The 13,757-nt window shown below is 50.2% G+C and overlaps 2 protein-coding genes across 2 annotated transcripts in view; both read left to right on the forward strand.

Moving 5' to 3' along the window:
• AK88_04718 (uncharacterized protein) overlaps positions 1–6,913 on the forward strand; it is a gene marked incomplete at both ends in the record, with an annotated part of 11,491 nt that extends 4,578 nt beyond the window's left edge. The window contains 5 exons of the mRNA XM_012482326.1: positions 2,282–3,170; positions 3,716–4,069; positions 4,172–4,210; positions 4,804–5,387; positions 5,558–6,913. Of these exons, the coding sequence (XP_012337749.1) occupies positions 2,282–3,170; positions 3,716–4,069; positions 4,172–4,210; positions 4,804–5,387; positions 5,558–6,913 (3,222 nt within the window). The remainder of the gene's footprint in view (positions 1–2,281; positions 3,171–3,715; positions 4,070–4,171; positions 4,211–4,803; positions 5,388–5,557) is intronic.
• A 1,489-nt stretch (positions 6,914–8,402) lies between these two features.
• On the forward strand, positions 8,403–13,165 carry AK88_04719 (uncharacterized protein; the record flags this gene model as incomplete). The annotated part of the gene is made up of 7 exons (XM_012482327.1): positions 8,403–8,489; positions 8,743–9,604; positions 9,715–9,905; positions 10,074–10,848; positions 11,376–11,513; positions 12,210–12,880; positions 12,992–13,165. 7 exons carry the CDS (start codon positions 8,403–8,405, stop codon positions 13,163–13,165), a joined length of 2,898 nt encoding a protein of 965 aa, XP_012337750.1.
• Between the last annotated feature and the right edge of the window lie 592 nt (positions 13,166–13,757).

The raw sequence follows: 13,757 nt of genomic DNA on the forward strand, positions 1-13,757 counted from the left end.
TTTTTTCTCCTTTTTTCTCCTTTTTTCTCCTTTTTTGTCCTTTTTTCCCTTTTTTTCCTTTTTTTCCCCCCCCTTTTCCTCCTTTCTTTGCTATCCTTCTACTGCATCTATTTTTCATTCCCTTTTCCTGCATGCTTTCTTTGCGCATTGTTCTTGTTCCGATTTCGCCCTTTTTCATCTGCATTCCTGCACGCTGCTGCTGCGAAGGCGATGTTTTCACTTTTTACACGCATCCTTACCCTTGCATGGCATTCCTAAGCTTTTTTAGCGATTTCACTTAGTGAATCGCACGACTCTTTGGGTTTGTTGTTTTTTTGTTTTTTTGGCATTCTACGCCTAATCTGCGCGCTCTTCGCATTTTTTATTATTCGCTTCTTTCTGCTTTTGCATTCGCATCCAGGCTGTTGTTCGTTCCACGCGCTTATTCCATTGCCTGCATCTTGCACCTGCGCGCGAATCCATATTTTTTTTTCCAATACGTCTCATACTATTTGTAATCTTTGGCGTCCACGCCATTGCATCCGTTCATGATTTTGTATTTGCATCCAGGCTGTTGTTCGTTCCACGCGCTTATTCCATTGCCTGCATCTTGCACCTGCGCGCGCATCCATATTTTATTTTCCACTACGTATCATACTATTGGTCATCTGCGGCGTCCAAGCCATTGCATCCGTTCATGGTTTTTTATTTGCATCCAGGCGGCTGTTCGTTCCATGCGCTTATTCCATTGCCTCCATCTTGCACCTGCGCGCGCATCCATCTTTTATTATCCACTACCTCTCATACTATTTGTCATCTGTGGCGTCCACGCCATTGCATCCGTTCATGGTTTTTGGTATTTGCATGCTTGCTGCATATGGCCTCCGCGAGCACACCATCGGTCTGCCTGCACCACCCCTTCCACGCAGTACCCGCTCACACGCGTCCAACAAAGCGCCCCAGTAAGCACCGCTATTGTGTGCGCGCACACGTGGCCGCGTACCTACCGCAGTAATACGGATTCCACGAAGTAGCCGCGTGTAAGAACGGCGGGAGACATTGTCTCTCCGACCAAACGCGGCCGGGTAAACCGCATTGTAGCCGAGTGTAAGAAAGGAGGGAGAGATTGTCTCTGCGAGCGAATGTGGCCGGGTAAACGGGATTGTAGCCGAGTGGAAGACGGATTCGACGCAGGATTGTGCGAGTGTAAGAACGGAGGGAGACATTGTCTCTCCGAGCAAAACGCGTCCGAGTAAGCGGGATTGTCGACGAGGTAGGCGAGTGTACGACGGCATACGCATTGATGTTGTTGTTGCTATACTGCGGGGTTTTAGGTGTACGCACACAGAGACACAGTGTGTGTGACAGGCGTTTCGTGGAGACCGGTGTAGAAAGGGGGGCGGCGGTGGTATCTTCATGACGCTCTTGTACCTTTCCTATTTGTTTGTTTCTATTCTTTTTTCCTTTTTGGTACTCTACTTGGGGAGATTGTTCATGTGTGGAAGCGAGCGCGTCTTCTCTCTATTGTGTAGAAGATGTTGTTATAAGTTTGTAGGAATATGTTGTTTTGCTGCTGTTCTTTCTCGTCTTTTTCGATGTTTCAGGCATAACAGCTTCCGAGGAGGTAGTCGTGCAGTATCTTGGTGACATGTATATATATTTCTTTTCGTAATATATTGTTCAAACCGAGACTTTATGCAAGCACGCAGCAGGGACGCATATATAGCTTCCATGTTGAAGATGTTGCTTTCCGTTCACTTTGTTGTGTTCTTTTTTTTCCCTTTTTTTGTTCTCTTTATTGTTGTACTCCTTTTTTATTCTGTGCATATTATTCTCTCCTAAACAATATCAGCATGGTATACACAGGTACTGAACCGTGCAATTCTGTGTTGTGCATTTGCCTTATATAAATTATATGTGTGATCGGATTCCCCACACTTATAGAGTAATAAGCATATTCATGAGGCACAGGTGTGCACGGTATCAGGGCGGAATATGAATAATGTGCATAATACTCTCAGAGACCATTAGTATCCTGTATTATGTGACGTAAGGCATCATGGCACGGCACTTAGTAAATGTAATGGCCGAATGGGCCATAAAGCGGGCACTAGGGACACAGCAACAGCTTGATGTAAGTGTTCACTCACAACAAGGCATTGCACGACACAACTACGACGGGTGGCGGAAAATAGTGTTGGTACATATATGTGCCGTAACACATACGGAACGGATGGTAGAGTCCAATAGAGTTGATATATTGTTACACATTAATCATTTTCTCTATGTACATATTTCGTAGAGTGCATTATGGGCAGATATGCAGAATGTGTTAGCACAATTCGTGGATTACATGCACGACATAGAGGATAACTTAGACGCCTATGCCACAAACTGTGAGGCTGCAGGTTGGACACGTAGAGGATACAGGCATAAGGGCATAACGTATCGCGGGCACACAGTTGCGGACGTAATGAAATGCAGACTGATGGTTGGAGCATTACATTTTGTCACTGGGTGGCAATCTCCTCAGCCGCCGGATACGCACGAATCGCAAAATGATAAGGACATGAAGGCTATTATGAGGTGCATGGTAGCAAATGTTTTTGCGTATATATTGGCTGGAATAAAGTGTGGAGGCGAGTGGCTCGGGCCAGATTGGGCATGGGAAACCATGAAGCAGTTTGCCCAGGCCATCCACCAATCGTCTAATCCGATTTCAGATGGCACCTGCACGAAAGACATATATAAGGGTATTAAAATAGGGAAAGGGAACTTAAAGGCAGCGGTAAGAAAATGGTTCAAGCAAAGTAAACGTGTACGTGATAGTATAACACAAATAGAGAAGCACCCAAAGTGTAAAATGAATTGGGAAATGTACAAGAAAAGTTTTGAGGCAACAGGGGAAGCTGCAGACCTTTCCAGTATATTTAAGAAGGAAACCATGCAAACGTTAGTGAAGGAACACATAAAAGAGGTGCTTACGACAATTAGCAAAAAGGTACACCAGAAGGTGGAGAAGGCGCGCAAAAGGGTGCAGGTTTCCGCGGACTCTCCGGATAGTGCTGTTGAATCTGAGGATGATGAGGAGAACGACGATGATGATGATGAAGATGAAGATGATGATGAGGAGGAGAAGGATGAGGAAGCAGACGACCATGATCAGGACCATGAAGAGCAGGACGCGAATGGTAAGAAGATTACAGGAGCAGCGTGTTACTAATACGGGCAATAAGAACACGCACCATACACACACGGCCGCATACTAACAAGGCCGGCACGGACACGAGCGCCACCGTTACAGCCGAATATGCATGCCACCACAACACACACGCACACGCGCGTGGCACAGCACCCTCTCGTTCAGTTGCCCTTCGGTTGAGCGATGAGCAGCGACCACAGCGGCGGCCACTACGACAACGGTCGCGGTTGCGCAGCGGACGGAGATGAGTGCCCACGGCAGCGGGACGGCGGACCAGATGACGGCAACAACAAATAAAAGTTGTACTGCTACCATCTAGCCCAAGTTCACCGCATGCTGTCGCCTGACCCAGTCCACCGAGTACGCAGTCCATCGCAGTCCACCTCGACCCACTGCATCGACCCATGCATCGATCCATGCATCCAGCCGCACGTGCCGCTATCTGACCACACCGTCCCGCCCCCTTCTTTCTGTACCACTTGTGTCGCTTTTTTATCGTCTGCTCATCTTCCTTTCTTCCATCCCTCATTGTAGAGAAAAGCAAGGAGAAAAAGGAGCACACGGACGGAGGCACGTCACAAGGGAAAACGGCAGATGCAGTAGATGTGAAGACATCGGAGAAGGACAAGAAGAGTGATCAGAGATCCCCGGGACTTGCAGGAACAGAGGGAGGAAGAGCAGGGTCAACAAAGGCAGGGGACACTAACAGCCCCGCTGGAGGATCCAATGATGAAGGCAACGGCGGCACACAACCACAAGTACCGGCATCTCCAGTATTACCAGCACCACCGCCCCCGGGGGCGCCACCTTCTCCACCAAGGAGACCATCGATCACTCCCCCGGAAGAACCAGGACCAGCAGGCGGATCTGCAGGTACAGGAAGTACAGGTAATATCGGATGTCACGACAGCGGCGTCACATCCTCCAGTGTATCTGTTAGCTGTGGTACATATACTGCTCCGGGCTTGCAGCCTCCCGTGTTCCCTCCAGGTGTTGAGGTCATAGATGAGGATGCTACAAGCGGCCCAGGTACAACCTCTGTTATTGTTAGTATGGTATTCTCTGTCCCACGTGTACGGCACGATGGGCACAGTGCGTACTATAATACAACAGCAGCGAGGGAGACACAAAAAAAAAAAAAAAAGAGAACAACTTTTCCGGACAGAACACGGACAGAGGGCGCGAGAGAACAAAAAACAACAAAAAATCAAGCACAACTTTTCCGGAGACACCACACGGAGTCCGGCAGAGACAACGCAGACAGAGAGAACCCACACGTCGAATGAGAATGCGGGGCGACAGCGACAGCCGCGGGATGTAGACAGCTAGACGTCCACGTAGATGCAGACCGACACACACACACACTGTGTGTGTGTGTTGCGTGTGTTGTGTGGGAGAGAGAGAGAGTCTTTTCCCGGGGTGGCACCCTACCCCCGTACACTCCTATCCCCCGTCCATCTCCTACCACGCCGTCCTCCTGCCATCCGACGCCTGGCTCCATCCCCGTGGCACCCTGCGTGCCAACCATCATCGCCAGCGACTGACCACGTCGTCAACCATGACCAGCCACCGCACCACACTTGCGTTATTTCCATGTTCTTCCTTTTCGTTCAAAATCACAGGTACTGGAACTACACAGATCACGACAGGTACAGGTCAGCAGCATGCACCGCCGGCACCCGCCCCCGCACCGGGAGCAGTACCACCAGGTGCAGGAGAACCTCAAGGACCAGCATCCCCGGGACCTGCGCCAGCAGCAGGAAAATCAGAGGAAGTTGCGGAACCACCAGCAGACGCACCAGCGGCAGTAGCACCGAAAGCAGAAGCAGCCCCGACAGCAGAAGCCGCCCCGCCCCCGAACCCAAATCAATCGGGTAGTAGTGGCAGTTTCAGTGATGCTGATTTGGCGGATGGAGTGTCTGGTGGGGAAGGAAAGGGAGGTGCCGGACAAGGAGGTGCAGGAGGAGGAGGTAGTAGTGGTGAGGGTGGAGGAGGTAGTAGTGGTGGTGGAGGCAGCCGTAGTGCTGGTGGCGGTGGACCCCGTGGTTCCCCTCCTTCCAGTGGCCAGACTCCAGAAACCAAAGACCAACCTCTTCCTACCCTCCCTCCGTCGAAACCCTTCGACCCCAAGGATCTCGTCCCATATGTACCCGCGATCATTCCCGCGGTGGTTGCTATTGGGCTCATTGCCTTTTTCCTATGGAAGGTAAGTATATACGGCAATCACCGAATCCCGCACGTGCCGGATGTTGCTACCTCAGAACATCCCTACGGGCTCCCATATATGATCGTTCTAACCAATATACTCCTACACCCGCGTTCATTCCTTTTATGCTACCGTGCCCACCCTCCTCTGTACCCCCTTTTTCTGCTTAGTATTTTGCGTACCTCGCCAAACGACGACGAACATATCGAACCGTTCGTGACATCCCGTCACCGCCACTAGACGAAGAAATATTGCAACATCTACAACGCGGCGACCTGCCGCCACCCGATTCCGGGTACACCTTGGTTAGGCATAGGCCACCTGCGTCAACATCCGCCCGACGACCACGCCCCACACGCGTGCATAAGCGCACGATCATCGAGCTACATCTAGAAGTGCTACACGAATGTGAAGCGACCGAATGGGAAAACGTCAAAGAGCATTATTGGCAGATTGTCGTGGAGGAGTTTGCGCAGGACGTTGCACATGACCTGCAGCCCGATGCACACGGGCATAGTAGTTCCCCGGCTTCTTCGTCGAATCACGATTCACCAGGCATCCATGTTTCCTCCACCGTGGATCCATCCACTGACACCGCTGTAACGGATGCATCTCCACCTAACGAAGATAACCCATGGAGTTGTATGGAAACCATACAGTTAGCAACCGACCCTTGTCCACCTAACGACCCCGATCCATGGAGTTGTATGGAAAACATACAGTTAGAAACGGACGCATCTCCACCTAATGCAGAGGACCCCGATCCATGGAATTGTATGGAAACTACACAATTACACACGGACCCTTGTCGACCTACGGAAGAGGACCCCGATCCATGCGGTTGTATGGAAACTATACAATTACACACGGACGCATCTCCACCGAATGAACACGATCCATGGCGTTGTATGGAAACCATACATCCCGAAAAACAACAGCGGCATGTCCATTCCCACCCTGGGGACGCGCCGTCGTACTGCACCTACTGGATTAACTGGATTCACCGCAACAAGCACCTATTGCAGGCGTGCACGACGCAGCCGTGGTTTCTGCAATTAAAAGCGGATTGGAAACAATACCTACGTGAGCACATGGTGGCAGACGCAGCATCCAGTGAGCACAAGACAGCCGCAACCATGGAAAGCAAGAAATTGGAAGCATGGAAAGAATGGGTTGCAAAACAACATAACCACATTGAAACTTATAGTGAAGAAGAGTGGTTTAGGCATTTATTAGAAAATATCGAAGAAGACACTGTAACCGCAGCAGAAAAAGTACCGGAAAATTGCGCTATACATGCAGTTGAAACACACTTAGACGTGGAAAAAGCAATGGGCACAGAACACTTGCTACACGTGCCAGATATACCAGAGTCCCAACCGCTGCATCAGCCACCTCATATGAACAAACCGTTAAGCGCTACAACATGGATACTGATCCTGGCATTAGTCATAGAACACTGCGAGCTCGAGAGCCGTTTGCAGGAGAAGGAGTTATATGTGGATGATCTATTGCAAAAGCTCTGAAATTAGGATGACGGGGCATATGAATGCAAAATAACGCATGCTGACCGTAGACCACTTTTATTTCATTATGTGCTATACATAATATATTTCCGGTTTACATTATTCTATACCGTCTTTTTTTTTTTTTGCTCTCTTCTGCTTACTTGTGCTTACTTTTGCCTTGTTCTGTTCTTGTTATCTAGTGAACTTCTTTTAACATGACCATAGGAACCGGTGCGTACCGGTTAAATGCATAAAAAACGTAGATTTAAATGAATAATATGAAGGCGTCGTATTCTACTTTATGGGAAGTTAATTATTAACAGATGCGCACGTGCATTCTACGGGCATATTGCAGAACACATATAGCACGCGACTACGCATTCGCGTATAAGGAGAGCTTTTCTCTCCGAGCAAACGCGGGCGGTCCGAGCAAACGCGCTTCGACGAAGTGGCCGAGTGTAACAAGGATTCGACGAAGTGGACCAGTGTAAGAAGGAGGAGATATTGTCTCTCCGAGTAAACGCGTCAAAGAACGCGGCCGCGTAAACCGCATTGTAGCCGACTGTAAGAAGGAGCAGGATTGTCTCTCCGAGCAACCGCGTCGACCCACGCGGCCGGGTAAAGCAGATTGTCCGAGTGAAGCGGTCCGAGGAAGTAGCCGCGTGTACGAAGGAGGAGGATTGTCTCTCCGAGCACACGCGTCGACCACAGCGGCCGCGTGCACCACGCAGGACCATTGTCTCCGAGCAAACGCGGTCGAGTGTAACAACGATTCGACGAAGTAGCCGAGTGTAAGAACGAGGCGGATGGTCTCTCCGAGCAAACGTGGCCGGGAACACGGACTTGTCGACCAACGCGGCCAAGTGTAAGAAGGATTCGACGAAGTACCTGAGTGTAAGAAAGCACGGAGAGAAGGTCTCTCCGAGCAAAGCGTCGACCCACGCGGCCGGGTAAAGCAGATTGTCCGCGTCACGCGCCGACCAACGTGGCCGCCTAAACACGACTGTCCGAGTGAAGCAGTTTGACGCAGTAGCCGAGTGTAAGACGGAGGAGAGATTGTCTCTCCGAGCAAACGCGTCGACCAAAGCGGCCGAGTGTAAGACGGATTCGACGAAGTAGCCGCGTGAAGCGGTTCGCTTACGGCGTTCGCGTAAACGATTCAACGCAGTAGTCGCGGGAAGGACGGCGGCAACGACGGCGGCAACGGCGGCAACGGCGGACGCATTGATGTTGTTACTGCGGTTTTAGTGTAGCAGCGGATATTTGTTGTTAAGGGGGGTATTTGTTGCTAAGGGCGGTATTTTTTGTTCAGTGCGGGTATTTGTTGTTACGGGGGGTATTTGTGGTTACGGATTTTAATGCATAGCACGCATATTCTGAGTATGTGATGGTACAATTTCCCATTACAGGAATGTGATTCCGACGAGTAATGTACAGTTAATGTGGACATTGAATAAGTGTCGAGCCTAATGTCATCCTATATAAAACGCAGACACGTGCGGGCGCCATGTGGGATTATTTGTTAGTACTATGGGACAATTATATTGAAAAGGGAGATGTAGGGGTCAGGGATAGGAATATTAAAGACTGGGGGGTAAGTTCATGTGTACGCTAACATAGGACAGGGGGATAAGCTGTACTGTGTACATATATTAGCATGACACTTGGGAAACACATTAGGCACACTTGCGTAATCATGTTCTCGTCTGCTGTATTGTCCTTAGAGAACGTGCGCACATATATGTATAAGAGTATAAATGTATGTATATATACAATTATGTGAAACAGGTGAGTAGGAGTGTGAATATAATTTAATTAGCAACTTATAATGCATATTGCACTCATAGACAACTTTCTGGGAAAATGTGAAGCACGTATGGCAAGAATTTAAGGAATACGTGGAGAAGGAACAGCACGGTGGGCGTGCGCAAACTATGTGTGAAGTAGGACGGGATGGGGAACAGGGGGGGCTGCGGACTAGCGCAGACATGGGTATATGCGAATTAACATACATAGCATTACATTTTAAACATGGAATTCAATTAGACGGAACCCGTATGAGCCAAGAGGGCATGGACGAACAGAAGAAGAAAATACACAACTATATGAGGTGTATGCTAGTAAATATATTCATGAAGAAAATAATGGGCATGAATTGCTTGGGACGGCCTGGTGGTCAGTTCGCATTTAATTTAGCGAATGCCGAAGTAAAGACCGTGTACGGCAGGGAGGTGGGTAATATTGCGTGTGAAGAGGAGGATGCACGGGAAGGGGGTGTTAAAGGCGTAAAAGCAGCAGATAGGGATTTCTGGGAAATAATGAACAGGTGGATTGACAGGAATAAGTTAAAGCTGAAGGATGGGCAGGTGGGAGTATTAGGGAATGATTGCAAAGTACAAGGACGTGGAAGAGCATCGGACCGGGAGGCCTTAAAAGAACACATAAAGAAAGAAATTGGGGACATGGGGAAGGATATAAAAGACAAGGTGCACCAAATATTGCCGGAGGTAAATGAATGCACAGATAAGGCATGTGTACGGCGCGTACTAGGCACAAAGAAACAGGAGGACGACGCCCGCTCAAAAGCTCCAAAAGTAACAGGAGATGCACAAGTACGGGGGACACACGGGACACAGGCAACACCATCATCATCCGGATCATCCTCATCAACATCAAAATCACCGGGCAGGTCACAAAACGATCATGCAGGTAATGGAGGTGGGGCCGTCGCCACACCCGCCCCTGGCGACAAACCAGCACCCCTGTCTACCAGTTCTCCTCTATCATCTTTTCATCCGTCTTCCTCTTCTTCCTTCCAGCGAAAACAGGACAAGGGGAACAAGGAAGACCAACACCACCCGCCGCGGCCAAGCCGAACAAACCTGCCACCGCTGCCAAACCAGTAGCGGGGAAACCGGTGGCGAAGAAGCCGCCCGAGGTACAGGATTGTCAAGGAGACAGATTATTGGAGTGGAAGCATAAGACAGTGTACGTGGTGAAAGGTTATAGTGTAAGTTAGAGTAAACGCCGAGACACACAGGATATAGACACAAGGGACTAAGTGACAGGACGCATGCATACATCAGGCACATACTTGTATGCAGGTACATTCCAGAGCAAGATTGCGGGTAAACTATTAACACGAATATTTCTTTATGTTTATATATGCAACATGTAGGATAAGGAATGGGAACCGGTGAAGAAGGTGTTGGATGAGTTTAAGACATATATGGAGCACGGACAACAGCATATGGATGCATACGGTGCAAACTGTTATAATGTGGGTTGGGATGATTTAAAGGAAGATGGGAATTATTACAAGGGCCAAACAGTAGCAGATGTCGTAAGGTGCAGATTCATGAGTGTTGCACTCGGATGGGCAAATGGCTGGGGCAACAGTAACACGGATAAGGATAACACGAACGACGATACAAAAGATAAGGAAATGTACGAACAGCTCAGGTGTGAAGTAGTGAATGTATTTGGACACCTACTGAGAAAAAGATATTGTCCGGAACAGGACAAGTGGAGAAGAGGTACAGAATATGCCGGTATAGCATTCAAGCAGATGAAGAGTCCCGGGCAACATGGACACGGAGGACTGGGGGGCCCTGTTATGGACGGAAGGTGCACAATGTGTGGGTATGGACATAATAAACAGCACGTAGACGCAGTAAATTTGGACATAGTAAACTGGTTAATGCAGGAAGGAAAAATATTGGACGGAATGGATAAAATAGAAGGGGGGGCAAACTGTACTAAGAAGTGGGAGGAGTATACAAAAGGGAAGACGAAGGCGAATGAGCCGACACGGGTGGACGAAACGAAAATCCCTGAAATAAAAGACACCGAGACGACACTACAGGAGGAAGCAAAAAAGATAATTGAGCAGGTAAAGGCAGCAGTAGAAGAGGAGATTCAGAAAAAGCAAAACGAAGGTACGAATATGAATAGTAAGAGCAGTAAAAATACGAATACGCCCGGCCCGTACGACTGCGCACGGATGGACTCCACCATAACAACAACGCACACGCTGCGACGACGGGAACGCACGCGGCGAGAACAGCAAAACAGCACAGCAAACGACTTCGTTGAGCGGTTGCCACGGCAGCGGACCATAACACTAGGGGTGACGCGTGTGGACGAGCGTACCGTTCGCAGAGTGCAGTGTAGACGAGGTGTGTGTGTGCGGTCGCGGCCCCGACATGACGGCGACAAATAACAGTGTACTGCTACCATCCAGCACGACCCAGTCCACCGAGTTCACCTCACTGTGCGCTTGCTGCCGCGTCACCCAGTACACCGAGTTCACCTCGACCCATGCAGCCGACCCACTGCATCGACACACTCTATCGAGCCGCAGCACCCATCCACCGAGTCGACCGTGCCGCTACCTGACTACACCGTGCCGTCCCCGTCTTTCTGTACCACTTGTGTCCTTTTTTTTTTTATCGTCCTTCTACCTGTCTCGTTTTTGTAGGTGCCGCGGCAAAGCCGGCGGCCACGAAACCACAAGCACCGGCATCTCCAGTATTACCAGCAAGACCACCACCACCAGCATCGATCACTCCCCAGGCAGCATCACCACGGCCAACAGCAGACGGATCAGAGAACGCAGGTAAGGATAAATCGAAACCAACATGCGGTACAAGTACACATACCCATAAGTCAGACAACGACCCGAACCACGTGAGTACCACGATAACCTTCGACCATACTGCAACCACACCGGACTGTTCGAACACAGGCAAGGCCATCTGAGATAGTATTAATGTATACCGGCGTGCACCAACGCCATATATGTACATTATGAATGCAAAAGAAAAAAAACAACACAACACAAACAACTTTTCCGGCGCGCGACGCAGAGAGAGACCCCAAACGTCGAATGAGACTAAAGCGGGGGAGAGCGATGGGTCGGTCGCGGAAAAACCGCGGGAGGTAGAGAGCGACGTATAGATGTCGACAGGCGTAGACGTCGACAGGCACCCTGTCTGTGTGTGGGAGAGAGAGTCTTTTCCCGGGGTGGCACCCTGCCGCGCTGCCCCCCTCACCGCTCTCGTCCCCGTGACCGCTTCCGTCTCCTGCCCCGGCCCGTCTCTGCGTCCGTGCGTGTCCTGCTCCGCCGTGCCCATGGCACCAATGGTGCGGATCGTGTGGCCAACCATCCAGCGACGGACCACGGGCCACCGTTTTCACCGTGTGGTCAACCGACATGGAAGGAGCGTGTGCCCAACCATCCAACCGAGCATGGTCATCCATGTAACGCAAACTTCAGTTTCATAACTTTTCACTTCCTAATCCTAATGTTCAGGTGAAACCACTGGACCTGAGACTAAGGAAACAGAGCCACATTCAACAGTACCTAAAGCGGATGTTCAGGACGCGAAGGCAACATCAAAGTCGCCGCCAGAGGAACCAGCACAAACAGGGGCACCAGTTAACCCACCTGAGTCTACGGACAACACAGTGACACCTCCGGATTCTACGGGAAACGGACAACATGGTGCATCCGGTGAGAAGGGTCCACCGGGAGTAGCAAGTCCCGGTGTTCAGGATACCGTCGTCGATAAAGGAAACGATGACCCCCCTCCTCTCAATCCAGCCAAACCCAAACCGAACCCGAACCCAGATCAATCGGGTGCAAGCGGTAGCGGCCCCGATGGCACCCGCGGGGGAAGTCTAGCAGATGGTGTTTCTGGTGGGGAAGGAAAGGGAGGTGCTGCAGTTGGTGGTGGTGGCGAAACAGGAGGTTCCACTGGTCACCAAACCCCTGGTTCGTCTGGATCTGTATCCCAGGATCCGCGGGATCATGAGAACAGTAAATGCACAAAGGGATGCGGACAGGAGAGTAAACCGGAATGTGACCTCAAATTGTCACTCGGACTTCCAGATGGCGGACAAGGTGTAGCAGGGGGATTTGTACCACCAACCTTACCAGAAAATAAATCCAGTTCATCCAACTCAGATCAAGGTCCCGGAGACGTTAGCCACGCTGTCCCCGACCTCACCGCCGACGTCCTTACCGCCATTACTCCCGTACTCTTCTTCTTGTCCGCCGTCACCGTTGCCCTCCTTGCTTATTCCCTTTGGAAGGTAAGTGTACACGACAATGCGGGCATGCTGCATGTGCAGGATGTTTATACCTCAGAACATCCCAACCGGCTCCAATATATGATCGTTCTAATCCATATATTCTCCTGCACCCGCATTCATTCCTTTTATCCTACCGTCCTCACCCTCCTCTTTACCCCCTTTTTCTGTGCTTAGTACTTTGCGTACCTCGGAAAAAAACGACGACGAACGTTTCGCACCGTTCGTGACGTGCCGTCACCGCCACTCGACGAAGAAATATTGGAGCATCTACAACGCGGCGAACTGCCGCCACCCGATTACGGGTACACCTTGATTAGGGATAGGCAACCTGCGTCAACATCCGCCCGAGGACAACGCCCCCCACGCGTGCATAAGCGCACCATCATCGAGCTACATTTAGAAGTGCTCCACGAATGTGAAGCAACCGAATGGGAAAATGTCAAAGACGACTATTTGCAGATACTTGTGGAGGCGTTTGCGCAGGAGTTGATGCGGGACGAGGCAACGAATAACAATATCTTGGTTGTTTCTACCGCAGACCAGGGTCCTCCAGGGATCAATGTTTCCTCCACCGTGGATACACCCACTGACGCCGACGGAACGCACACTTCTCCACCTAACGACGAGGACCCCGATCCTTGGAGTTGTATGCAACACATACAGTTAGAAACGGACCCTTGTCTCCCTCACGAACAGGACCCCGATCCATGGAAGTGTATGGAAACCATACACTTAGAACAACAAACGAGTCATTCCCAACCCGCTG

This window comes from Plasmodium fragile, assembly GCF_000956335.1.
Source record: "Plasmodium fragile strain nilgiri unplaced genomic scaffold supercont1.73, whole genome shotgun sequence".
Lineage (NCBI taxonomy): Eukaryota > Apicomplexa > Aconoidasida > Haemosporida > Plasmodiidae > Plasmodium > Plasmodium fragile.